We start from the raw sequence: 27,380 nt of genomic DNA on the forward strand, positions 1-27,380 counted from the left end.
AAATTACTTTGAGCTGGTCCAATCCCAGGCATTGTTTACACTGGGTCTAATTCTCCCTCTAGTGGTGAGCATTTTCCTGAAATCGCACTCCCTCCCTCCTGAGCACCCAGGGCAGGAGGTGAGGAGGGAAAACAGAGACAGAAAAAGTGACAGGTTTTCTGTGCCCCTGTAGAGAGTACCCAGCCCCCACTCTGTCACTGAGGGGTGGACCACGGGCACAGGGAGGCAGGGATATTCCTGCCTCTCAGCTGCAGGCTCTGTGTTTCTCACTATGCTGTGAAGATGCATCAGAAGGCTTGCATTGCTAGCACCAGACATCAGCCCCACAGGAAGATCCATACAACAAGGAAAGTGAATTCTCCCTCGGGAAGCAAAGGAAGATGCTAAAACGGATTCTTCTCTTCTCCTAAATCCTACGTGGGTTACACAGAATCGCTGGGAGCATTCTGTTGCTTGTATTGTTGTGTCCTAGGCACTATTACTGCAATTAGCTTTTTCTTAAAAATAAACCAGTGATGTATTGTCACTGTCAAACAACTGCTCAAATCTCAGACACTATTTTCATGCTCTATGCCTCTTCTTCATCCAGAAAGAGATAAAGTCTGACGTTTCAAACATTAAAGAAGCTAATAAATCTCAGAAAGTAGCTGAGCATCTTTAATCCATCAAAAATACCCAAGTGTGACTTGAGGGGAAGCATTTCTCTGGGTGTCTGGGGGGGAAGCCCCTCACTCCAATGGGAGTAAGTTACCCACAAGCCCTAACTGGAAGAGCTTTTCCAAGGCTCTTGTCCGCCAGGACAGCATTCCAGAATGAACTGAGAGGCCTCTCAGAGTGAGTAACAGTTCTCAGAGATGAAACTGGGCGTCAGATGATTTCACACTTCTCTCAAACCCATTCAAAGAACAAAGACTTTCCCATTACTATAACGTCTGCATTTTTTCAGCTGGTATACAACCATGATTTCCACAGCTCGGACCCTGGAGAGAGAGCATATTAAAATGGGCACATCTGCCTTTGCTGAGGAGACTTTACGTCCACTGGGGAATCCCACAAACTTGACCACAAGCTGACCTCTTCCAGGGAGACACTGCAACATCTTCCCGTGGAGCATCCTTTGAGAACCTCAGTAAACACAGATCTACAGAGGTGATTAACCCTAAACTGCAGGCTCCTCCATGCAGTTAGCAGCAAGAGAAAGTTCACACAAACCGTGACCCCAGGCTGGACCTCCTGCCCGTGCTGCCTGCTTCCTAACACAGCTACCTCAGGCTCCAGCAAGCTCAAAACACACACTCCCATCTTTCTACCAGCTCCCTCCCTCACAGGCAGAAACTCTGGCTGCTGGGCCCAGTGGCCCTGCCTCATTCAGAACCATCTCTGAGTCACCAGCACAACTGGCTTTCACACTATCAACTCAGCAAAGCCGCGTGGCGTGGAGGGGAGGCCCAGGGTTTTCTTCCTTAGAAGCACTAGTGTCAGATACAGTAGGAGCAGGGGACCCAGCCACAGGTCCTGGCCTTTGGTAGTGGGTCTTCTTAGCTCTTTGGTGTTTTACAATAGGAACGCAAACAAAGACCTCTGGACAGCCGCAGGGCTCCCTGCCCATGGGGATGCTCCCTTATGCTCAGATTCCCAGACCCAGGAAAGGGGGCCACATGCGGAGGACAGGGGTGTGCTGAGGTTCCGCTGGGGTAGGGGCAGAAAGCTTGGAGGTAATTAATCTGCTTCACCAGGGCAGCAGGCAAGCTCCAGCCAGAGGTCTGGCCTGTGAGCTGGAACTAAGCATCCCAGGAACCTCCAGTGGTGTTGAGAGCAACAGGTTTTAACCCTTCTTGCCCTTCTGTCCTCCAGGGCCCTTTCCACGGCTCCTGGAGGCTTCTAAGTCTGAGGTTGCTACTGTTTGAGAAGAAGGTTAAGGTCCTAAAGGGTGACATCATTTCTTACCAGGAAGAAATGCGGGGGGCAGGGGGGAGAGTAGACCACTGGGCTCCACCACCAGCCCCTTTTCTGTATCTCGTGACAGTCTTGGTCTGAGTCAGTTGTCCAGGAGGACTTGACTTTGGTCCTCTTTCTCGGCTGCCCAAAGCACTGACCTCACAGATGTGCACCATCACCACCATGCCCTCTCCCAGGGCAGGAGCCTGACTAGCCCTGTTAGCATGCTTGCCTCGTGGGGTCAGATGTGTGTGTGTTCATGTGAAGAGGCTGGTCGCAGGGTGTGTGTGTGTGTGTGTGTGTGTGTGTAAGATCTGGGGTCAGAGTCCTTTCAGGGAAGCAGGATATTCACCTCCCCCAACTCCCTCTGCTGCCTCCAGCCCGGGCTATTCTTTGATCTGGTCTCAACTGAGCAGCTGGGAAACCAGGATGCCTGGGTCCTGGGAATAGCCAGAGATGGATTCCATGGAGATGTAGATCGATCGGTGTGTGTGAGTGTGTGTGTGTCTGTGTGTGCGTGTGTGTAACTTCTGGGGTGTAAGTAAGAGACTGTTCAGGAAACATGAAATACAGCCACTACCCTACATTCATGATTTTCAGCCCTTCGTAAACCCACCGGGTCCTGAAGTGTCAGGAGAGCCCACCACCCCTCTCAGAGCCCCGCGCCCGCCCCCCCCCCCCACCGCAGGGAGGCTGCAGCCTCCCCTAGCACAGGTGGGGCCCTGTCTGTCTGTCCCTTAGGCGGGAGCCCGGGTGCAGGTGAGCGGGAAGCCTGTGCTCCCGGTGCCCACCCCTGCTCGGCTCGGGACCGCGGGGCGGACAGCGCCCGCCGCCCTCTGGGCTCCGGCCTCCCGCGGGGCCCCTGCGCCACTCACCGCGCGTGCAAGCCCGAGAGGAGGCACAGCAGGAGCAGCAGCTTCGGGGCCATGGTCCTGCAGCGCGGCGCCGCGCCGGGGGCGCCTCGTCCCGGCTTCCCGCGACCCCGCCGAGGGGCGCCGCCGGCCGCACAGCCGCTCGGAGCCCCGGAGCCCCACGTGCGCCCCGCGCCCCGAGGGCCGCGTCTGCGGCTCCCCCGCACCGCGCCGCGCGTGTCCACGGAGGGGCCGGGCTCGGGGGACCCCGACGCGCAGCCCGCGCCCACGCGCGCTCCCCCGCCGGCAGCGCCCACCGCGGGCGGGGCGCGGCGTCCGGCGGGCGGCGAGGAGACGCGGGTCCCACGCGCGACCGCGAGCGCGAGCGCGGGCCGCGCCGAGAGCCGAACGGGCTCGGAGGGGGAGCCGGGGGCGGGGCTCGGGCGGGGGCTGGGGATCCCGCGGGAGCCGCGGCCAGCCCGGTTCGAACTTCCCCGCCAGCCCGGAGCGCGCGCGCCTCCTGCCGGCCCCGCGCGGCAGCGCCCCGCCCGGGCGGGCGCCCCTCGGCCCGCAGGGCAGCAGCAGGGGACGCGGGGTGCAGCGGGGGCCGCGGGGCGCCGCCACGCAGATCCGCGCCGGAAAGGCGCCGGCGGGCCCAGCGAGCGCCCTCCGTGTTTTCCTCTCCGGAAGGGAGAAACTAAGAGCAATCAGCAGCGGGGAGAAAATCAGCGTTAAAGGAAGGAGGGAAAGATCCACAGTCAGAAAGAGAGAAAGAGATGGAGACACGGCGAGGAGGGAGGGGAAGGGCGGGGATGGAGGAGAGGGGACATGGGAAGAAGGAGACCTGGCCCTGGCGTTCATCGGGGTGTCCAGGGCACTAGATAGGACACCTGTACCTGCTCCTCAAGGTCCTCCAGAGAGCTGAAAATATTACACTAGCAACACAGGCAGTTGGCTGGAAGTTTCCTTTTCTAGACAAAAAATATTTCTTTAAAAAATAGGTAATATTTTCACTATTAATGCAATCGTAGAGAAGCGGGACCACTGTTGCTTTAATACTGTCCCTTTGTTCATAAAATACCCGGAACAGAAGCCTGGGCTCTCCGGTGTTCCCCCTACTGTGGAATCCCCCAGCACCAAGGTGGCCATGGAGCAGCCCTGCTGTTCACAGCTGGGGATGCCCGGGCTTAGCCGCTGCCCGCTGCCCTCGGTGTGAACAGCCCCACCACTCTGGCCAAGACTGGCGGTAAGCACCACCAGGAGGTCCTGTAGACCTCTATGGGACATTTGGAACCCACACTACTTGGGAAATAAATCAGGAGCAAGTCAGTAAGAACACTGAGGTGGACTTTTTTTTTGGGGGGGGGGGGTCCCGGGATCGAAATCATGAACTCGGGCTTAACCAGGCAAGTGCTTGAGTCGCTGAGCTAAACCCCCAGCCTGATCAGAGTGTATGCCACAGCACAGGGCACTCAGGACTGCTTGTATATGGGCTCCAGGCCCTGCATTGGTCCAAGCACAGGGCCCCTGATTGCTACAGGGCTGCAGAGCAGTCTAGGGGGGGCAGGGAGTGTTCTGGAAGGTGGGGGGGGGGCTTCTTCAGAATGGAAGCTGTGGTGCCCAGCGCAGGGGGAGGGAGAGCTCCACTCTGTCCTGGAGCACTGCTGTTGGGGTGGTGTGGTGCCAGGTAACAATCATTTCACTGAAGGTGCAGGAGGAGCCCAGGTAGCAGAGGGGAGATTGTGCCCGCTCCCTAAGAAGGGGATGTGCCTGTCTCTCACCGTCCTTTCCCTCATGGACAGGTTACCTACTCAGAATGGTCACAGCCCTTCTGTGAGGTTCTGTGGAGGACCTCCTCCTAACCCACGGTCTCCTGCTTCTGGGCACAGGCCGAGTCAGCTATGGAGACGCACCTCAAGCTTCAGGAGACTGGGGCCTTCCACAGTTTCTCATTCTTCTCACCATAGAACTCAGCACTGCGAGCCTCAGTTGGGTGTTTCTTTATTGCTTGTAGTAACAGGGAGCTTGGCTTGTGTCTAGATGTCTGCCCAAAGCCTCTTGAAGTCTAGGTGGGGCTTTTTCAGAGGAGGCTGACTCTAGACTGTGTGATTGTTTCAAGGTGCAATTCTAGGGTAAAAGGTGCTAGGGTTAAGGGTGAGTGATTGCTACATCAGTCTTCTGAGTGGATTGGCACCGCCCTATTCTGGGTAGACTGGATACATGAAAGGGACAGAAAGAGATGTGTCTTCCCCTTGTTCCTTTGGTACCTTCTGTTTGGCACTGACTGATGGCCCTCTGCTGAGCCACCCTGCCCTGGAGCCAGAAGATTATGGACTGAAACCTCCACAAACTGGGAGTGAAATAAGCCTTTCTCCCTTTAACTTCAGGTGTTGGGTATTTTGTATTAGCAATGAGCGAAAAGCAGCCAACACATACAGTCAGCCTCAGTGTCCTCTAAGGGACCTGTTGCGGTATCCTGGGGACACCTAAATTAAAGGGTCTTGTATAAAATGGCTCTTGTTTCTGCAAACTTCCTCCCCGGCACTTTAGATCACTTTGGGGTCACATGCAACATTGAATGCAATGTAAATGCTGTGTCAGTAATTGTATCATTAGGAGACAACAGAGAAGCATTTTTTTTAGGAAAACCCTTCCCATTGAGGGTTAGTTGGTTCTGAGGAGGCAGAGCCCACAGGAATGGAGGGCACCTTGGATGTCAAATCCCACATATGTTTTCATTGCACTGTGAGAAACCTGCAAGCACAGAATTCCTTTGTGCTTCCACATTTAACATGGTCATAGGAACACAGGTAAAAGTCACCACCAGACAGTAATCCTGTAAGAGGGGTCAAGACTAATGCTACTCCTCCCCGCTCTATGCAAAGCTCTGTTTTCTAATTTTGAGACAGGGTCTTGCTAAGCTGCTGAGATGGGACTTGAACCTGTGATCCTCTTGTTTCAGCTTCCCAGAGTTTCACTGTCAACATATTCCCATTTTACCGGTGAATGATCACACTGCCGGCCCACTGAGGACTGGAGGAAACCCCCGGCTGTCAGCCTGAGTCTCAGTCTCACCCACTGTGACGTGTGGTATCTCTGAGTGAGGTCTGCAGCCATTCATTGGTTCTTTAAGCAAAATCTTACACTGCTCCTCGCTGTCCCTATTTTCTGAGTGAGTATAAATACTTACAAGTTGTTTATAATAGAAACGGACTGGGACTTGAGTGCTTTTGTGAAATATCAGTGTAATGTGAAGTGTCCTGGTATTTTTTATTATTTACCTTTCACGTCCCAGTCAATAGAAAAGCAGATGGATACCTTTTTACATCTCTGTGTTGTCGCCTTTCCTTTCTTGTACAGTTCAACATGCTCTGATTACGTAGGATGCGGCATGACCTCCTTCAGGACTTGGAATGCTTTGCCGCACTTATGGACTTAGCTGGCAGCATGGTAGACCTACACGGTTTACCTTAGGAAGCCCCCTCCCCATAGTGCAGTCTGGAAAAAGATTTTCCTGTTTGAGCTTACTGACTCAAAGCTAGCTTTCTGGGCATAAGTGTGAAAGCAAAATTCAAGGTCAGAATCTTCAAAGGAGAAGCTACCAGGCTTTGATGTTTCCTTCCTCGCCCAGGTTGACCTACGGGATGCTCTGCCAAACAGGAGCAGTGCCCAGCCTCCCTTCTGCCTCTCTCCACCTTGAGTACTGTGCCAGGGAAGTTGCGGGCTGCGCTGGGGTCATGGGTCCCAAGCTCCCTGCTGTGCAGTGCAGAAAGGAAAATAAAATGCAGTGAAAAGGAGCAGACCACGGGTTGGTGCCTAAGTGTAAGAGAGAAGTGTTGGGGGACCACCTGAGAGCACTTACACTTCAGACTGAGCATGCTGCATGCGCTCCGAGTGTGTGCTAGACCTTCCTGCAAGGCCTGGGCACACCAGGCTGCCCAAGTCGCTGAGCCGGATTTCTGCAGGCCACGGGGAACGGCCCTGGAGCCAGGAGATTGGCATGCGGGCCCTGGGATCCTCTGTGGATTCCCGGGGAAATCTCTCTCAGAATGCCTCTCAGAGCCCCTGTCACCTCCTACAGGCAGAGCAGTGGAACAGCCCCGGTGCTCAGCGAACTGCACCATCACCTCAGCCGACTTTCTCAACTTCAGTTTTATAAAATCTTCCCCACTCCAAGAACTCTACTTCTGAATTATCAGGTTTTATACTTTTATGTATTTTTTAAAAGCACCTTTTCGTACCTGTAATAAAAAAATCATTACAGAGGGATCAGACACATACAGAAATCTTCAAAGTATGGTCCAATGATTGTTTCTACAGATGTGTACAATAAATATGTGAGGAGAATGTGTGTGTCATCTGGGTTGTGACACTGAACTCTTTCCCTGGGCCCCTCCCCTTGGCTGGGCAATCTTCGAAATCGGTCCTGGCATAATGGAACTACTATTCCGTCTTTTCCCATAACACACTGATTCCGCCCGCTCTGCCACCTTAGCAAATGCAGAAGAGTACACAGCATGTGCTACTTTATGGGTTTTTCTTCCCCAGTAGTACACACGTCAAGGGTACACACAATGCTCCTAGAGTAGGTGTTTGTTATTTGTTTATTGATGCACTTTTTAGTCAGTTGAGTGCATTACTCAACACTAACCTTTTTGCCAGTGGATGTTTTCTTGTTTGAAACTTTGACATCTTACGAATAGTGCTGGCATGAACATGCACATGTGTGTGTGTTTCGTGGGCATATGTGCTCATTTGTCTTGCTTATCAGGCTGGAAGTCACAAGGAGCACGTATGTTCCTTCATAATATTGCCAAGGCGATTTCCCAAGCATCCTCATCTCAGAGCCGCGCTGCGGCTGTGTCTGAGTTCCACAAACAGCCTTGATAAAATGTGTCCTGGCCATTTCTTCCAGTAACAGTCACTCTGGTATCCATTCTCATTTAGATTTCAGCAGACTGCTTTCAAATTCTTACCAGCCAAGCGCCATAGTGTCTTACATAAAGGGTCATTTAAGTCTTTTCCTGCCTTCCCGTAAGCTACACTCAATGTGCAAGTGAATTTTTACCTTTGCCTGCTTAGTCTACCTGCCTTTTATTTGGAGAAACTCTTTGTGCATTTTGATGTGAGTCCCTTCAATGTGCCTCTGATGAGTATCTTCTTTCGGTAAGTTGTTTGCCCTGTGTGTTACTTGGCTTTCTGCTACTGTGACAAATACCAGAGATGAATCAGGTATAAAAGGTTGACATTGGCACAGTGTCAAGGTCCCATCCATGGTCCATGGACCCCACTGCTGTGCATGTCAGGAAGGGAAAAGCTGATGAGCAAATCTGCTCCCTAGGTGTGGCCCAGAGGTGCAGAAAGGGAGGGTCGCTGCTCCAGGGTCCTCTTGAGACAGAGTCCCAGTGACCTAAAACCTCACCCTGGCTCCACCAGCTGTGACACGGGGGCCTTTGGGGATGCTCCGGTCCAAACTGTGACTCCTGGTCTTCTCCCAGTAGTGTGTTTGATGAGCACTACTGCTCTGGTCCTATTTAGCCAGCCACTGCCTATCCAAAGGTCTCATAATAGTCTATGTCTGTTATATTTTCTTCCAAAATTTTAAGACTAAGTCCAGTTTGTAAGTGGTTTTAGTATATTATTTGAATATAAGTCAGTGGTTGTTTTCATAAAGATAATGAAGTGATCTAGCATGATTATTTAAAATTATAGTGGTCACTATCCTGTGACTACTGAATTGACAGGTGACCCAATATGACTGCATCTTTTTCTGGGATTTGGTTCTTTTTTTCCTAATTGTCTACACTTGAATTAACACAATACTTCAAAATTCCTATGGTCTTAATCGTTCTTAACATATAACATTATTAGTATTTTAAATTTAACAAGTCATGTTTTTGCTGTTCTTTGCACAAAATTTTAACTATTCTGTCATAGCTACTCATAAGCTTTCAAAGACATTTGTGAGTAATTACCACAAACTTCAGATAATGCACAGCTGACAGCACGGATTTCCATATTATTCCAGATACACCTTCATCCATTTCAAGATTCCACCCAGGTCAAACAGCTCATTAGCTGCTGTGTCCCCGGATTCTGTTTCTAGTGTGGAGCCCTTCCGTGGTCCTCTGCACAGCAGCAGTGTCCGTGTACAGTTTTCTATGGAATGGACCTCCGTAGAGTTTGTCAGCCATCTTCTCATTCTTGGGTCCGGGTTGGGATTTTTGGCAGAAACGTGACTTAAACGTGACTCTGCTTTGGTCTGCAAATCACACTAGAGTGTGCACAATGTTGATTGGCCCCGTCTTGGGTCACACTGAGCCTTTAGTTGAGTTGGAATCTGCCAGCTCTCTCCTTTACAGTCACTTTTTTAATGTGGAAGCTGTTAACTACTCTTTGGAGAAATTATTTGAGAATGCTTACCTATTTTAGTTTTAAAGTGCAGTGGTAGTTCTCGCCCGCTGTCTGTACAATGGTGATTTTCTACATCTAATGTTCCCCTGCATTAATTAGTTGCTTCGTCCTGAAAAGGCGCATTACCTCTTCCTGGTGTTATATTCAGTGTGGACTCATGGTTTATTGTTTTATCCAGCGGATTTTAAATATTTATTGATTGCATATTATTTGGTGCATGTTTATTCTGTATAATTTATATTTGCACAATTATTTATAGTTATTCCCAAGTTCCCTATGACAGCAAAGGAGCCTAGTTTGTTATAAATGATATAGTTTTATTCTTCTCGATAGTTAAATAACACTGGTGTTCATTACGTTGATGCTTAATTTTTCTTTATCCATCCATCTATTGATCGGCATCTAGTCTGCTTCTAGAGAGTGGCTTTTGTGAATTATGCTGCTGCTAACGTGGGTAAACATGGATCCCTGTGACATGACGTCTTTCAAGTTTTTCAACAAACATACCCAGGAGAGAGAGGAAACTTTAATTTTTGGTTATTTGAGGAGACCCCGTCCTTCCGATCTCCACAGTCACTGTAATTCTTACCTTCCCAACAGTGCAGAAGGGTTCCTCTTTCCCTGTATCTTCATAAGCTTTTTCTGTTTTGTGTATTCTGCTTTTTGTGGTACTGAGAGATGAACCCAAGCCTCCTTACTGACCTACACTGACAGCCCTTTTTACTTTTTATTCTGAGACAAACTCTTACAAACTCAGTGAGTGGCTAGACTGGGCTAAAATTTGGAGCCCTCCTGTCATGTCTACCATAGCGCTGGCATTACAGACCTGAACCTCCTACTCTAGCTCTTTGTGTTCCTGAGTAATTATTCCATCATGACTAGAATAAGATGGAGTCTCAGATTTTGTTTTGATTTGAATTTCCCTAATTACCAGTGGCACCAAACCCTTCACCATGTTTCATGGGCCCTTTTCACCTTTTCTTTTTGAGAAGTATCTATTCAGTTCATTTGTCCCTTTTACAACTAGGTCATTTGTTTGCGGGGGTAATGTTTTTAGTTTTTTATATATACAAGGTACTAGTCCTCTATCAGGAGTACTTGGCAAAAATATTTTCCCATTCTGATGTTTCCCCTGTTGATGGTTTTCATTGCAGTGCAAAAGCTTTTTAATTAGATACTATCCTTCTTATTGATTCTTTTTTAATAGAACATACTTTGGTACATAATGATTACATTTATCGTGGGAATCTGGTACATGGATGTGACACCTATTGATTATTTTTAGGTCCCTTTACTCTCATCCTCTTCCTCCATCTCTTGATCCCTGTCTCATTTGCAAAAGGTCTATCAACCTGTTTCCTATTAGCTCTTATTTCAGTCTTTATTTATACCTCTTATTTCCCATGTAAGAGATACTGTTCAAAATTTAAGCTTGTGTGTCTGATTTATTTCATTATTATGGTCTCAAGGTGCATCCACTTTCCTTCAGATGCCTCAATTTATCCTTCTTTATGGAAAAACAGTAATTCATGACCTATAACACCACACTTTCTTTATCCATTCATAGTTAATGGAAATACAGGTGCTTCCAAGATTTAGCTATTACGAATTGTGCATGGATGTGCATGTATCATTGTAATATGATGACTTTTACTCTTTCAAAAAGATACTTCCAAGAGGAATAGCTGACTTAAGTATAATTTATATTTTTTTGAGGACCATCCATACTGATTTTCATAGTGGCTTTACTAATTTACATTTCTACTAATAATGTAGCTTACATTTTCCCTAACATCCATGCAAACATTTTTACTATTTAGTATTTTGATAATGGCCATTCTTTCTGAAGTAAGATGAAATCTCATTGTTGTTTTAATTTACATTTCTTTAATAGAGAGGTTGAACATTTCTTCAAGTATTTATACCTCTTTTGGGAAGTGCTATTCATTTCTGACTGATCCTTATATTTTGGGAAATCTGGTTTTTTTGAATTCTTTATATAGTCTAGAGATTAGCCCTCTGTCCAGTGAAATATTTTCCCATTCTGTAGGTTGTCTCTCTACTCTGTTCATTGCTTCCTTTGCTGTGCAGAAGCTTTTTAATTTGATATAACCTCCTTTCTCAGTTCTTGCTATTTCTTGTGCAACTGGGAATCTGTTCAGAAAGTCCTTGCATACCCCACATCTTGAGTTTTACCTACTTTATCTTCTAGCAGATTGTTTCTCTTCTAATGTTTAGATGCTTGATCCATTTTGATTTTAGTTTAGTGCACAGTGAAGGACATGGATCTAGTTTGACTCTTCTATATGGCTGTTACCTCTAGTATATGTTTCAGGCCCTTTGGTCAAAGATCAGAAAGCTAAATGCGCCTAAGGTAATTTTTCTGTCTTCTGTTCTCCTGCATTGTCTGATGTATGCCACTGCTATGCTGTTTCATTACTGTAGCCTTGTACTATAACTTTAAATCTGAGATTTTGATGTTTCTTGCTTTACTGTTGTTGTCCAATATTACTTTTGGTGTTTAGGGCCTTTTGTGGTTCCAAATGAGTTTTCTCTAGTTTTGTGAGGACTTCTGTTGCATTTTGAGTGTGACTGCTTTAAATCTATGTGTCACTTAAGGATATTTAGCCATTTGACAATGTTGATTCTGCCTAGTAGGACAGAAGATGTCTTTCTATTTTCTGATGTCCTCTCTGGGCTCCTTTTCAGGATACTGTTTTATATGTAAGAATCTTTTATTTCTTTGATAGGTTAATCCCTATGTATTTAAATTTTCTTGTGAATGATGGGTTCATTATGGGTGTAGGGGAGGTTATTGATACTTGTGTGCTGATTTTTATCTTGCTACATTGCTAAATTTGACTGTTAATTCCAGGAATCTTTTAGTGAAAACTTTAGGTGTTCTATTTAAAAGATCATTTGCAAACAATGATCATTTGGCTTCTTCCTTTCCTTTTATGTCCAATAATTTTTATGATGTTAGGTGCACAATATTTAGTGTGTGTATCTTTACAATCACCTTTTCCTATTGAATTTTTCTCTTCATCAATATGTAGTGGCCTCATTTGTGTTCCCTGATCAATTTTACCTTAATGTTTGCTTTGTCTGAGAAAGTAAGAAGTTAACTTTGTTACTCCTGCTTGCATTCACAGTCCTAGTGCTGGACTTTGTTTTTCATCCTTTGATTTTTAAGTCTGTGAATTTCCTTTGGGAGTAGATCTCCCGAGTGCCGCAGCTTGCTGAGTTTTGCTTTTTGAACCAGACTGCCAACATTTGTCTTTAAATGAGGGGTTGAGGTCATCACATTCGAAGTTACATGCATAGATTTTTAGTTTTTGGTACCGGAAATCAAACTCAGCACCTTGTACTTGCCAGACAGGCACTTGTACCACTCAGCTGCTCCCCGCTGAGCTGGGAGTTGTTACTGGAAGTCATTGATTTGTCATTGTCTTTGAGCTTTCTTTCTATTGTTGACCCCTTTATTTTTTCCATTTTTCATTCATTTGTTTGTTTTTCTTTGTTTACTCAACTTCCTTGATGTATTCGTTCTGACTTTTTGAGTTTGTTGGCTTCATTGTCTCTTCCTACAATATTACTGAGTATTTTACTGAGTGTTGGTTTGGTGATCAGAATCTAAGAAGGTGTTCTTTATTGTGGAAAGACTGTATTTCTCCATCAGTTTTGAAAGACAGTTTTGCAGGATATCTGAGTGTTATTTGGAAGCTGCTTTTTCTTAAGGTTTGAAACACTTCGGCTAATGCTCTTCCGTCCTTTAAGTGTGTGTTGAGAAGTCTACTGTGATCCTAATGGGTTTACCTTTATACGTGATGCTTTGCTTTCTCTGAGAGCTTTTAAGATTCTTTGTCTGCACTGGACTTCTGGAATTTTCACTCTGATACGTCGTGGGGAGAACCTTTTGCATCATAGCCATTTGGTGTTCTATAAGCCTCACTTACCTGTATGCTGAGTTGTTGTTCCATACTTGGAAAGTCTTCTTTATGATTTCTGTAAACATATTTTTTTAAAATTTTGTGTGTGTTGTCCTCTAATTTCTCTCTAACTCCAGTTATCCTTAAGTTAGTATTCTTAGCATCATTTGATAGTTGCTAGATACATTTTTTTTTCTCTTAGGATTTCTCTGAGTATATTATGTGATTCCATTTTGTTCTTGAATTTTGAAAACTTATCTTCACATTGGTCATTCTGCTTCTTATTAACTCAGTAGAATTCTTTATCTCCAGTATTTCTGTTTGGGACCTTTTCATGGAGCCTGTTACTTTGGTAGATTTGTCATGCACATTTTGAACCCTTTAGTCAGCTTTTCCAAGGTTTTCCTTTTGGTTCTTTCTCCCTTAAACATATGGATCAGTTTGCTTGCTAACTTTCAGGTTATGCTATCTTTGATCTAACTGAGTTGTTTCTTAGCTTAACCTTTGATCATTTAGCACAATTGTGCTTTCTGGTGTTTGATTTATTCTCCATAGAAACTCCTGGGATCCGCTTGGGAAGAAATCTTCAGAGGCATTTTGCTGCATTGTTTTGTTGGTTTTTCAGGCTCTGTGTGTGTGTGTGTGTGTGTGTGTGTGTGTGTGTGTGTGTGTGTACACAATGAGGTTTGAAATCAAATATAGTGAAGAGAACTTGTAGCTCGTATGAGGACTTTTTAGTTAACTTTTGTTTACCGCTGTTGTGTTCTTAGCTTTCTTGATCATGAGGTATTATTTGCCACTTCAGCCTATTCAGGTTAAGTGGGTTGGAACCGGTCACTGTGCTATGAGGAGAAAAATTTCTATTGGTGTTAACAGCATCAATAGATCCAACACACATCAATCATCACAGACATTAAAACATGCTTTGATAACGTCACCTTTCTGTCAATATCCCTTACAATCATACTGCACTGCTCACTGTGGTTTCTGGGGTGTGAAGAGGTTGGGAAGGGAGAGAGGAAGAGGCAAAGATCGGGGTCCATCAGTTAGAAAAGAGCGAGACAAATGTTAGTCAGGAAGCTGGACTCTGCTGAGATTATTTTTACAGCTGGGGAAAAGGTCTAGTTTTCAGGGGTATAAGAAAATATTTGTGTAGGCAGGAGGAGACGTGCAATGGGTGGAAGTACGGTCGGATTGACGAGGTTGTGAAATTCTGGGAACCTGTTAATACATTTATAGGCAGTCTTGTTTGGGTCTCCTAAGTGTGTTTTGTTAAGGTTCACTGTGGCATGCCCTTGAATCATACCATCGAGTTAGAGCCCTGGTTAACTCTGCTCCTCTACTACATTTATACAGGTCCCTCTGTGCTCTTAGATAGCTAGAGAGGAGGCGGGGAAAGGCAAGAAGGTGAGAGGTGAGGGAGAGGAGAAAAATTAGGGAGAAATGGAGTAAACAACATAGAAACTCAGCAGTAAAAAAGGAACGAGTCAAAGGAGAAAACCTTGAAGAATGAAGTATAGTAACAAAACAATACCAATAAAGAAGCAACAACCAGAAAAAGGAATTTTAAAAATGAAAGCAGAAAAAACCCATCACAGCAAAGATGACCCAAATCAAGCAAAGAAACAAGGAATCAAAAACCACAAAATCCAAATAAAAATAGAAATAAAACCTTCACAGAGTCGTTACAGGATGAACCCAGAACATCTCTGCAGCTCCCCTCCATGTGGGTCACGGTCTGACTCTGAGAACTCAAGGTTTTCCCCCGGGGTGCAGGGCCTGCCGGGGCCATGAGGCCATCTCGCCCTTCACACCAGTGTCCTGCCCGCAGGCTGTGGCTGGGCAGACACCCCTGCAGACCTCTGTGCACCTCACAGCCTGAGCGGACCTGGGGTAAGCGATATGGCTGTGTTCACACCTTCTCTCCGCTGGCTTTCCTATGCTAATACGTGACCAGAAGGCCGCCAGCGCAGAGGTGTTCATCACCTCTCCCGCAGATGTCTTTATGTCTCAGCCACGTCCACAGAACCTAGGGACACCCCAGGCTCCAGGGAGACAGAAAATGACAACAATCATCAAACAGCAAGAGAGAAGATGCTGCCTGGGTTGGCATCACTGAATTGGTGCTAAAGAGAGGCAGTGGGCCCAGGCAGAGGTGAATCCCCACCAGGCGCAGCAGGAGAGGTGTGACCCAGAATTCAGAGAAACTGAAAGCAGCGGAGCAGGCCGGACAAGGCACCACGCGCCTGCCTCTGGCTTTTGGGAGCAGAAGTGCCTCTGCCAGCTGCTGGACTATTGCCCAGAGCAACCTTGCCAGACCCAGGGAAAAACAGCTGCCTCTTCCCTGCCCAGCATACCGGGTGAGCAGTGTGTGGGGCAGTGTGTGCCCCTGTGCAGCGCCCTCCTGCATGGGGTGTGCGTGTGTGCTTATGTGTGTGCGCACGTGTGTAGGCCTTTTTGTCGTTGTTTTTGTTCAATGAAGAATGCTGTTGATCTATTAATAGAGCTTGTAATAAATATTGGTAACGTGGTGATTTTAGCAATGTTGATCACCCTATCAAGAGACAGAGGACGTCCTTCTATTTTTGGTGCATGTTATTCTCTGATAAATGATTCCACATTGTTTATTCTAATGCAGTTATTTAATGTTATCCTCAAGTCATCAAGGTGTAGACCGTGGGAGGTTCTTCTGCTTTTACGATATTTTTGAGATTTTTTTTCAGTTTTTAAAATTCTTTAAAAATGTAAAATATTTTCAGTTTTATTTGAGGTGGAACACACAAATAAAACCATTTATTTAAAGGACATAATGTGGTGATTTAATGAGCGTACATAAACTGTGACGTGATTACCAGGACCCGGTTAGCGCGCCCTTCATCCAGAGTTCCCAACCCACTGTTTCCCGAGTGTGATTTCTCACACTCACTCAGAAATTCTTTTGCTCAGCCCTTGAATTCAAAACCTTTTGCTGGTTTATTATTACAAAGCATAATATTTGGAGAACACGATTTTATTGCTCTGAAGCATCATTGACCGACTAAAGACTTTTTGGAAAACAGAAGTAGATTATACATGTGATAATTACTGCTATGATACTATCTACGGGATTGCTTTTATGATTTTGCAGGTTTCCTGTTTGTAACTGCCTGCTACAGCGAAATTGCCAGTTCTCAGTGAAATTAATGTTGTTTTCCAAGCCTCCAATGCATACAATGTGCAGATTTAAGTGAATGTGACACAGTGAAAATTTCAAGACCTCAACACTGAGTTCAGGATATTTTTTTCAGATTCTTCATTTTCCTCTTTGGTCTAAGAATACAAAAGATTATTAAAATACTGTGCCCCAAGGTTACTTGACTTAATTTAAGCTTTCTTTTTCTTCTCAAGTAGGGTGATGCTGTTAGTTGAAATTGAAGCTAACTTCATTTTTTTCTATTTGCATTCAGTTTTATGAGTTTCCTCCATTACTTAGATTTATAATTTTATTTTGAATACATAAAATACTGGCTCAATTTCAAATTGACAAAATGGAGTAACACTTGAAGCTTCATTCCATTACACCTCTTCCACTTTTTTCTAAAACACACACACACACACACACACACACACACACACACACACCCCTTCTCTATATAATAAATTCCAATAATTTCTTCATTTTCCTTTTACAGTTTTTCATTTTTCTTTTACTCTGATATAAAATCTTGCATTCTATATGGAAATTTGCATACTGTTGCTCTCATTTTTTCAAATGTGTCTCAGAAATGCACCCATCAATACAGCCATGATTATTTTTGCAAGAGTACATAACGCTCTATTTTGTATAAGCATAATTTTTAAAGCATCTCACTGAATTGAGGCATTTCAGGAGTCCCTGTATGCTGCAAATTCATATCATGCTGTATCATATAACACGGGCATGCCTAGTTTCACACTGTTGGAGATGTGTTCAAGGTAAAGTGCTAGACGTGGGGTTCTTAGGGCAAAGGGTACTTGTGTGGTTAAGGCACAAGATGCCAAATTTGCTTTCCAAGGAAAACGTTCTCCATTTTCCATTCTCATTATCAATAAAAGATGATATTTTTCCATAGCTTTGTCAATAGGTAAGATTTCAAGTTCATTCTGTATTAAATTTTAAATGTCATACACTGTTATGTTGTGGGTAACCTACATTTATGTTTTAAATTTTAAAATAAGCACTGAGAAATGATATTTCAAGGTAGTCTTAATTTGCATGTTTATTATGAGTAATATAGAATATTCAAGATGTTTTAGGATCATTTTAGATTTTAGCTAATTATATTTCTATATCCTTTGCAGATTTTTCTGTCATATATTTATATTTTGTCCTCAAAGTTAAGGAATTTGTATTTTTATACAATAGAGACATTTGGCACCTTGCTGGTCCCTGCTGCTGGTGGATCAGGCACTCAGCAGTGACCGCAGCCAGGCCGATGTTGGCAATGGAGATCTGCAGAGCTGGGACTCGATGATCTCTTGCCCCGCCACCATGACCACTTTGCTCATGAACCCACTCGTCAAGAACAGTGGCTCCTGAGGAAACGGCCTGAGGAGAGGCCACGGAATAGATCATCCTGCCTACTTAATTACAAAAATCCTTCCCTGCTAAAGTCACCTATTACTGAGCAGTCACAAGGACACACGTATCTGACACACCTGGCCACACACTTCTTCCCACGTCAGCGTGTCACTAGCACTGCCATCCTGTCACCCTCATACTCTGCCTGCCCAGCCACCTGGGCTTCCCATGGCCTAAATCAGTGGTCACTGGGTGGTTCTTCCTGACACCACGGAAAAACAAGGCAGCCACAGAAGGGAGAAGAGAGCCACCGCGTGAAATGCAGGAAACGTTTAGCGGCTCAGCATTTTCCTATCCTCTGATTAAAGCCACTGGAACGCTGCAATCAGGAACACTGGAGTCGGGCAGGACTACTTATCATCCGTACTTTTCAGGAATAGAACTTTGGTTCATCCCATCAGGTAAAGAACCATGAGCAGCTGAAAAGCTTGCGGACACAAAGGAAATATCATGTGATGAGAGAAAGAAAGTCTCCCATTATCTGGCCTCGACCTGGGGGCCGGTGTCAGAAATGAGGTTGGAATAATGATAAGAATATTCTCATTATTTTGGCATAGAATGTTTGTGTATTCAGAAACTATTATTTTCTTCTCTCATCCTATCATCTAGTGTAAAGCACGGTAATGATGTTTAGAGCTAGTGTTTAAATTACAACATATCAAAGAATAAAAATGAATGTCACCAGCCAGGTATGGTGGCTCATACCATAATCCTAGTACTCAGGAGGCTGAGGCAAGAGGATCCCCAGTTCCAGGCCAGTGAGACCCTCTCTCAGACACCAAACCAAGTGCATCTAGAGGCTGAAGGACAGGGAAGGAGGGAGGAAAGGGGATGGAAAAGAATCCAGAAGAGCCAGGGCACACAGCAACACCACACCAGGGACGTAAACAGTACACACTGCAACAATAAAGAACAGCCGTCCTCAGAGGCGCTGTGCTCCCCTCTTAGAAACACGCTAGCTTGCTTTTGGTATGTCATTCGTAAAATGTTAGCAAAACTCTGATTTAATTATCGTCTTCATTTGGAGACAGATTAAGGATACGTGTGTGGGTGCCAAGCTGGTGAGGGGTAGATTGCTGTATTGATTTGTCATTTGGCTCGGATGCAGGCCCCAATTACTCAATTAAACACTAATTTAAGTGTTGCTAAGAAAGGAACTTGCAGAAGTAAATAGTCTGTTAACTTACAATGGAGGAGGTTGCCTTTGTTGGCCTGACTCAGTTTTGCAGAAGGTTTTCAAAGCGGAAATGAGGCTTTCCAGAGTGATACAGAGAGGGAGGGGAGGGGAGGGGGACGGGGGAGGGGCAGGGGAGGGGGAGGGGGAGGGGAGGGGAGTGGGAGGGGAATAGCTGGAGAAAGGGGAGAAGGAGAGAGATCCCACCGGATCCTGCAGGTCTCCTTCTCTCGGCTTCCCTGCAGGGTCCAGGCTTGCTTAGTCAGCCCCAGTTAGGGACCCTTATCTCCACTGCCTTGCACGTTCACACAGACTTCCAGATCCACAGAGGCACCTTAGAGGCTTTCACAGCCCGCTACAGACTAGGTCTGACTCCCTAAGTGTTCCTTTTACCGTTCTGGCTGGCCTCCGTCTCTCTTGCCCCAACTGGTATCAATGCATGAGCTGCTGAAGTAGTGACTTCTGTGGTTGATGCTGATTGCAATTATTATCAGCATATCCTAGGAATAAGCTTATTCCATAGAATTTCAAATCAGGCCACAGAGTGACAAGATTTTGAAGCGCTCTCTCTCTCTCTCTCTCTCTCTCTCTCTCTCTCTCATATATATATATATATATATATATATATATATATATATATATATTCTTCTTTTTTCAGGTTTCCAGATCAAATTAGTTCCTTCTGATGGAGCAAGGCTTCTGGTCTCCATAACACTGTGTCAAATAAGCAGATGACAGTACAGCATCTCCAACTTAAAATGATATAGGCTTCAGTGTCCTTCGTGTAGTCAATATAGAGTTTTTTCAATAAACAATGTGTTTCATCCTTTCCATTACATTCTAAGAGTTCTAAAATGGTTACTGTCACCAGTCTTGCCATGTTTTGATGACTTCTTGTGGGGAAAGACTTGCTGAGGGTCTCAGTCTCAGCTGGGTGACAGTGTGTGTGGTGACCCTGGTTCAAGGTTCACACCTTACAGAGGCCTGGTAAGATTATGTTCCCACTGCTAGGTCAACTATGGTTGTTTATTTTTTTAAAAATCTCTGGCACTTATATTGTATTGCGCTTAAGATACTTTCTTGGACTAGGATGAAGTATCACCGGAATCCATACTTGACGGGTTGCACCATGCCGAGCCCCCCCCCCCCCATTTCTCACTCTCCAGCTGCTTAGTCCAGGGAGCGCCTGCCTTTTGGCCCGCTAGGGAGGCAGTGGCAGCAGCATGGTAAGGAGGTAGTACTGACGGAGTTTAAACTGGTGTATTGGGTCAATTAGAGCTCATTTCAGAGTTTCTTTTTCAATTCTCACATTGCAGAGTACAATGTCTGATCCTTGGATTCTTTGTCTTTCACGTTGAACTCAGAAAAGCTAAGTGAACTCATTTCTTCAGAATACTTTTTTTTCTGAATACTCCTTCCAATTTTTATATCATAGAAATTCTGGACAGTAAATATGTTTGAATCGCAAGTTTCCATAAAGAACCTATACTTATTTCAAAAAATACAGTTGAGAGTTGAAATAGGCATTGAAAATGACAGTGAAAAACAGATAATCATACAAACTTCAACACAATGAACCTTTCTGCACACTTCAAAATCATTTGCTTCCATCCTGAAAATCTAGTAAATATCTGGAGTGTCGGAGAAATTCATAATCAAATACCATGTTTGCTAGTGAAATTGATTCTATCAGATGTGCTGGTCTTGTACAGAAAGATGTAAAGACTTATTTTTAAATATTTCAAATACAGTTTTGATGGAGAAAATCGTGGCATTTCCAATTTCTTCCAGACAAGATTCTCTTGGATATGAAACTATTTCTTACAATACAAGTTAATGTTGATTAAAGACTCAGTGTCATAGTCCATTAGGGTTTCCCCGGAGGTGTATCCCTCGGACTCAGCCACTATAATCACCCACATCCATTCTCTCGAAAGGGCAGTCACGTCAGCACACTGGGTTCCAGTCCAGCAGGCCCTCCCCAGCCTCTCTCTGATGGAAGAGAGTGCAACCTGGCACAGTTCTTCCTATCAACACTGCTTTCCAAGATCACCCTTACAGAAGCACAGATTTTACTCAAGAGGAGATGACATTAAAGGTCATGTTCTCAGTGCAAGAGTTTTTTCTCTAGGGCATTCTTAATAGATAATCATTCAACCAAGTCTTAGAGGCAGGATTTTCTGTGTCAGGTTACTGTCTGCTCTGGGTAAAATTCATCAGGAAGTGACTGCACGGTGTTGTATACTCTCACTCAGAAGCTATGAGCCCTGAGTCCAGAGTCCATCTTTTTTGCAAGCTTGTGATAAAATTTTGAGCCAGTGGATCAACCTCTGTGAGTTGCCATATTTTTATTTGTAAAATAGTTTCCCCACTTACTGTATCTAATTCCCATAACTGGTCCCATCGGTGATCTAAACCACTATTTCAAAGGCATTTACATGGCAATAGGTCAAAAGATTTCCAACCTCTTTCCAGTCCTAAAGAGAGAATACTGACTGTTATTCAGAGTTACTCCAGCAGCATCTGAAACTAATTACTGTGTGCAGACACACACTGTTAGGCCAATGTTAGCCAAGGCTCACACTAGATAGGCCCTTAGATTCCTACCTAAGTACAGAAGTTACACTGAGAATATTCTATTTGTGCAGATATCCAAAGATACATTAAATACAATGACTCCAAATGTAGGGCACTACCATTCTAATTATTTTCAGAATTTTATTTCTTTACTTGTAATCATTTTCCCCAAGATGATTCTTTATTATGTTTGCATTGAAAATAGCAAACACTAATTTGCAATACAAAATTAGAGAGGAAAATAATGAACAGGATCATTTTTGCTAAATATTCACCTCATTAAAGGTTCAATATTATGGTAACCTAGTAGGCGTATCTCCAAACTGGATGCAGGGAGGATTTCCTGTAACAAAAACTAGAGCCTGACGTGAAAATCACTAGAATCTCATAATGAAGGCATCATTTTCAGTCAGGACAGAGAGGTTCAAGATGGGTGCTCATATATACGGTCACTGGGACAACAACTATAAACATGTTTTCCTCCAAACTACAGTGAAAAGCTGAACTGTAAAGACTAAAAGAAAACAGTAAACAGTAGTAGGAGCTTCAGTGTGCTCTGTTTTGGTGACTTATCTTTTGGTGTGACAGAGCACACACATGACATTCTGTGCACAGGTATTTTGTTGTTTCCTGTATTTGTGGGAGTGGTGGAATCCTTACGCTTGAAGAGAACCAGGGTACATGGCCAATTTAGACAGGCATAACTAAGATATTGTAGGGCAACAGTCGTAAGTCTCCTGTTCCGCGTCTGGAATTAATTCCACATGAGTCTTGCAGGGGCAGAACTTGTTCCTGTCATATACAGTGATGTTTACTCAAACACTAGTAAATAACCCAACTGAAGTGCCTTTCATGGATATACCAGACACAGCTAAGGAAAAGTAATGGAGATTGGACCGAGCAGTCACCAAGCCCATGGCCACACTCACTTGGACATATGCTCAGAGAAGATTCCATCAAGTAGAGACAAAGCTATCACACGATGAGGCACATGATTGGAGGAGTTTCTGATTGAACCTGTGTACCCTCACTGTGTTCTGAAAAAACTTCATCTTCAAGTTCTACTCTACTGCATTGGATTGGAGCAGAAGGAGACTCAGAGTAAAAGTGTCATTGCTTTTTTTTTGTTGTTGTTTTATAATTTCATAATAGGTTTCCTTTGTGTCATTTTAGAAAATAGGCCTACCAAAATATGAATTAAAAATAATACATGCCCACAAGGTCAGTTCATCTTTTATTTTTAATGAAAATTCAAGATTCATATGCCAAAGCTAGGAGAACTATAAAACAATCATGACAAACCTATGAGAAGTAGAAAGGACAATAATTGAATTACATTTCTCATCACTGAATGTCTTTGGTTGGTGGCAAGAAGTGTGGTCGGGGTTTCCAAGGGAGGAATGTGTGGGCCAAGGGCTGAGAATGTAATCAAATAACTTTTTAATGTTTCTTTCTTTTCTTGATCATTATTCAGTTCGAGGGGAAGGAAATAAATTTCTTTTTCTAAAAAATTGTTTAAGCAACTAACATTTTTGTTAGGGAAATATTGATCTGCCAATCTCACATGCCATATGCTCCTGTTAATAAATTTGTCTCCTTGAGGGTCTGCACATTCTATTTCTTCATGTCACTTCATACATTATTTTTATAACTTCAAAATAGTAAGCATTATCAAATACAATTAATTTTAGACATGTGTCCAGTTTCCTTTTATTGAGAAATGTGTTGTCTCTGTTTGTTTTTTGCAATTTTTGATCAACTAAAACTCATGGAATATTTCCTAAAACGTTTAACTGGTGGGCAACTGTGTTGGTTACTTTTGTCTCATTGCTGAGACAAAATACACAACCTCAAAAATAAGGAAGGAACAGCTTATTTAGTTCACAGCTTGTAGAGGTTTCAGTCCCAGGCAGGGTGGCATGGCACAGGGCAACAGTTCATGGCATCAGAGGACAGCAAAACCAACAAGAGCAATAGGGAAGGAAGTCCCCTTCCCAGCTTTACACTGCCTGCAGGCTGCCCACTCTGGAGCAGGTGCAGCACCCACATCACAATTCCAGCAACAGACAATGAGCCAGTCACAAACCCTGGACTCAGCCTCCTCTGAAAAGCCTCCCCCATGAGGCTTTGGGGAACATCCAGACACAAACCATAACAGCAAATGTGTATGAAATAACATTCAAAGTATTAAAAACGTTACAAAGTAACAGTTAAAAATGTACTGTCTTGCTTGTAAGCTCTCAGTGCTAAGTCAAGGACCATCTGAGCATCAGAGTCACTGCCCTCTGGTTTTCTATAAAGTTGTTTGCTTTTTAATCTGTGGGACATCTTTGAACTACCTAAATTCGCATAAAGAAACATCAAGGCAATATTGTTGGCACATATGGTGAAACGTGCAACATTGCCTCAGGGATAGGGCCCAAACACATGGAGGTCTGGACTCAGTCTCTTCCTAGTACCATTTCGCTGGAAGGCGGCTGCTTTGAAGTGTGGGAGGACAGAGGCCTACTAGGGAGAGGCAGCTACTCTAAACATCAGCTCCCTACTCAGATAAGCTGCCTGGTAAACTACCCCGAACTTGTCAGAGAAAATGTGGATGTTTTGTCGGTTTTGCTAATGCTGCCTTAAGTCTCTCTACCTTCAGAAACCTTCTCTTCCGAAGGAATCACAGAGACAGAAGATGCACTTGGGGTCCCTGCTATGATCTGTTTCTTTGGAATGGTTGGCAGATGGGTCATCTTCCCAGTACTAAAAGTACTTGTTGACTTAGTATGAGCTTAGATTCCTCTTACTGCAAATTATAATAAGAACGCTAAGACATCCCATGTGCAGACAATGGTTTGGTCACTTTAGATGCCTGAAGCTGTACCACATATCAGGGACAGAGAAACCCAGATCACCCCCAGAAGAGGAGGTTTACCATCTCCACAAACTTCTAAGTCTAGAAGTCCACAGAGCTAGCAGACAGGGAACATGACCTGATCCAGGGTCATTATTGATAGTAATGCTTCACATTTTGCAAGAACTTAGAGTAGATGCAGTAAGATTTCCCTTCCCTGAGGGAGCAATCTTAATTTATTTACCTTTAAATGCACTGATAGAGAGCACAATATATCTATCCATAAGGGCCTCTCGAGAGCAGCCCTGGGAAGAGTCCCAGGAGGAAGGGAGAAAGGACTATCAGAACCCATTCCTTTTACTGCTCAGTGGCATTTGTGATCCTGCATCACTGTGTGTCCCCTATTCATGGATAGCAGGGCTGTTTCCAGTCTTTACTGTTGTGAGGTCAGCTCACGATTTGCTTATTTGTTCTGTGATCAGCAATGCATCATAGGCTTATTTTCCGTTCACATGCATCATTATCATTTCCCAAAAGAAAAGAAACATTCAGCTTCTACACTTCTGCAACTCTTTTGGCCTCATGTGTTCCCTTAGATTTGGGCACAAATCACCTGCTAAACACTGTTGAAGAATCGTTTCGGACACAGCAATGCTTCCCACTGTGGTTCACGCACCGGCTTGAGTGAGCCAGGTCGGTCAGCGGATTGGGTGGGTGTGACTGATGGACCATGCCCAGTGAGTCCTGTGTTCTCATAACAACATGAGTGCCACCCTGCAGAGGACACACTTCACCGTGAAGTGGCACTGAATGTGCAGGTCCTGCCCGATCTGGGCATCCGTGCACACACAGCAGGCTGTGCCCCGAGCCTCACGTGCATCCTGCCAGCTGCCAGGGTGAACGTTTCTCACAATAACGATGTGACCAAGGCCTCCCCCGAGCACGCCCTCGGAGGCTTAGGGCTCACTCCGCAATCAGGGCTCCCTCCAGCCCTGCAGGCTTTCCTCCTCTGCTGCCGTGGAAAACGTTTGCAGCCTTAAGTCCTCAGTCCTGCTAACTGGTGACCACCAGGCAGGCGATGTCTGATCACACAGCCTGAGGCCCCAGAGGTCAAACACGTGCTGTGCCCTGGAACCCCATGTGCTGTATCAGGAAAGCCAGGCTCAGGCAGCCCCTAGTTTGGGATTCAGAGCATCTGCTTCCTTCTCTGTACCAATTCAGCTCCTCCCTCTGTGCCACTCAGTGGTGTTTTCCCAGATCCAGCCCCAGGGAGAGCTTTGAATATGCAGAGCAGGATGCCGGGGGTAGGCAGCCGAGACGATGTGCAGGAAGCGTCTGCTTCACCTGCAGAGCCAGCCTGGCATCTCTGCGAGTGGGCAGGGTGTTACATAAGCAGGTCACAGGCCTGGGGCAGCGCCTGTACCCAAGGTGGCAGATGCACTGCAGATGAAGCCTGGCCTTCTTCTTGAAGCCCCTGGAAGCTTCAGCTGGCAGCTCTGTGAGCAGCTGCGGGGAGGGCTCTGTCAGCCAAGGGCTGGCCAGAGACCCAACCAGGCCGCTGAGGCAGCAGAAGTTCCACAGGCCTGTGTGCTGCAGCTGTCCCTTTAGGTCCTGCAGGGAGACAGGCACATGCCCACGGTTTGCCCTGCGAGCCTGCACCTGCCACACAGCAGCCTGGGACACCGGCAGAAGAGCAGCTCCAAAGAGCAACTGGAATCCAGGTTGGTAAGAGCACTCACCACCCCTGAGAGAAGCCAACCATCAGGGAGAGGGCTGGGCAGAGAACAGGGGCTCAGGGAAGTGTCGCTCGGGAGGACACGTGCTCTGGGCACCTCTGGGGACGGTGCCTAGTGCCACCAGAGAGAAGCCTGGGAAAGGATCACAGGAAGAAGGAAGAGCAGTAGGACAAACTGTGGTTACTTGGCTAAAGCACTTTACTGCTCTCATTCTTGTTTGACAAGAAGCAAGTACTCACAACGACTGACAAGCAATGAAATAAGCAGTATATAGGGAGCCCCCCCCCCCCCCGTGCACAGCTCACCCAAAGCTCTCCACTTCCCCTTCCACGGTGGCACCTCATTGTGTTGCTTTCTAGTTTTGTATCCTGGGCAGGCATCACTGAGCAATCTATTCTTTGTCTTTGCTTATTTTCCTCTCTGCAAAATCTGTTTGTGTTTTTTACACCCTTTCGATTGTTATGTTTCTGTTACAGATTCTGATCCATTATAGATTATAGGTACAGTGTTTTGCTGTATGTGTTATAAATATCTGCTTCAAATGTTTCATTACGGTGCTACTGGGGACAGAGATAAACGGTAACTTTAATACTGATGTATCTACCGGACTTTCAGACTCACGCCCAATTCCCTAGGACACGTGAGCCGCACGAATTTTAACTCACTGTGTTTCACAGCTGTGGTCTCAGTCACCTGGAGCTCAAGTGCGTCTCTGTATTTATGGCTCCTATGTCAATTTCCCACACTCGGTGTGACCACAGTAGCCTCAGGTTGCCCACCCGGCTCCCAGGCAGGGCCAGGTAAGGGCGCATCATGAATGCCGCCCTCTCCCCTGGCCCCTCTGCCCATCTTCAGTGTAAAGACGGCGTCAGAACATCCACAGCCAGAGCAGTGAGGGGCACCTTCTCCTCTGCAGGGCTCCTGGCTGCACTTGGCCCTTTGTTCATCCAGATACATATAAGAACACAAGTTTGAGGATTTTCTTTTTCAACTGTTCTGAGATTTCTATTGGAAACCAGTGGGTCTACAGATGTAGGTGGTGGACTGGGAAGACTGAGTGTTTCACCATGAGATGCTGTGCCTCTTCATGTGTTTAAGTCTTTGTATTGAAATATCTCTAATAAGGTAGTATTGTATCCTACATCAGCATCTTGAACGTTATGTCAGTCAGCTTTCAGTCACTGTGACCAAATCCCTGAGACAGGCAACTTACTGGGGGTATCAGTAGTGGTTTACTAGAGAAAATAGATATAACACAAGATATACAAATGTGTAAGAAATGACAAGATTGGCTTGTGCTGGTCAGCTCCAGGGTTGGAAGA

The 27,380-nt window shown here is 45.2% G+C and overlaps 1 protein-coding gene across 3 annotated transcripts in view; it reads right to left on the reverse strand.

Annotated features, from left to right (window-relative positions):
* The window catches only part of Gabrg3 (gamma-aminobutyric acid type A receptor subunit gamma3), a 534,280-nt gene extending 531,299 nt beyond the window's left edge, over window positions 1-2,981 (reverse strand). Inside the window, exon 1 of one of the 3 annotated variants that reach the window (XM_063249822.1) lies at window positions 2,814-2,976. In XM_063249822.1, coding sequence (XP_063105892.1) covers window positions 2,814-2,866 — 53 coding nt within the window. In that variant the 5' untranslated portion in view covers window positions 2,867-2,976. Of the gene's footprint in view, window positions 1-2,813 lie in introns of all 3 variants that reach the window. The other 2 variants (XM_063249824.1, XM_063249823.1) reach the window with 2 other exon arrangements.
* Between the last annotated feature and the right edge of the window lie 24,399 nt (window positions 2,982-27,380).

This window comes from Cavia porcellus, unplaced genomic scaffold, assembly GCF_034190915.1.
Source record: "Cavia porcellus strain 051 isolate PalLab524CR breed Dunkin Hartley unplaced genomic scaffold, mCavPor4.1 scaffold_6, whole genome shotgun sequence".
Lineage (NCBI taxonomy): Eukaryota > Metazoa > Chordata > Mammalia > Rodentia > Caviidae > Cavia > Cavia porcellus.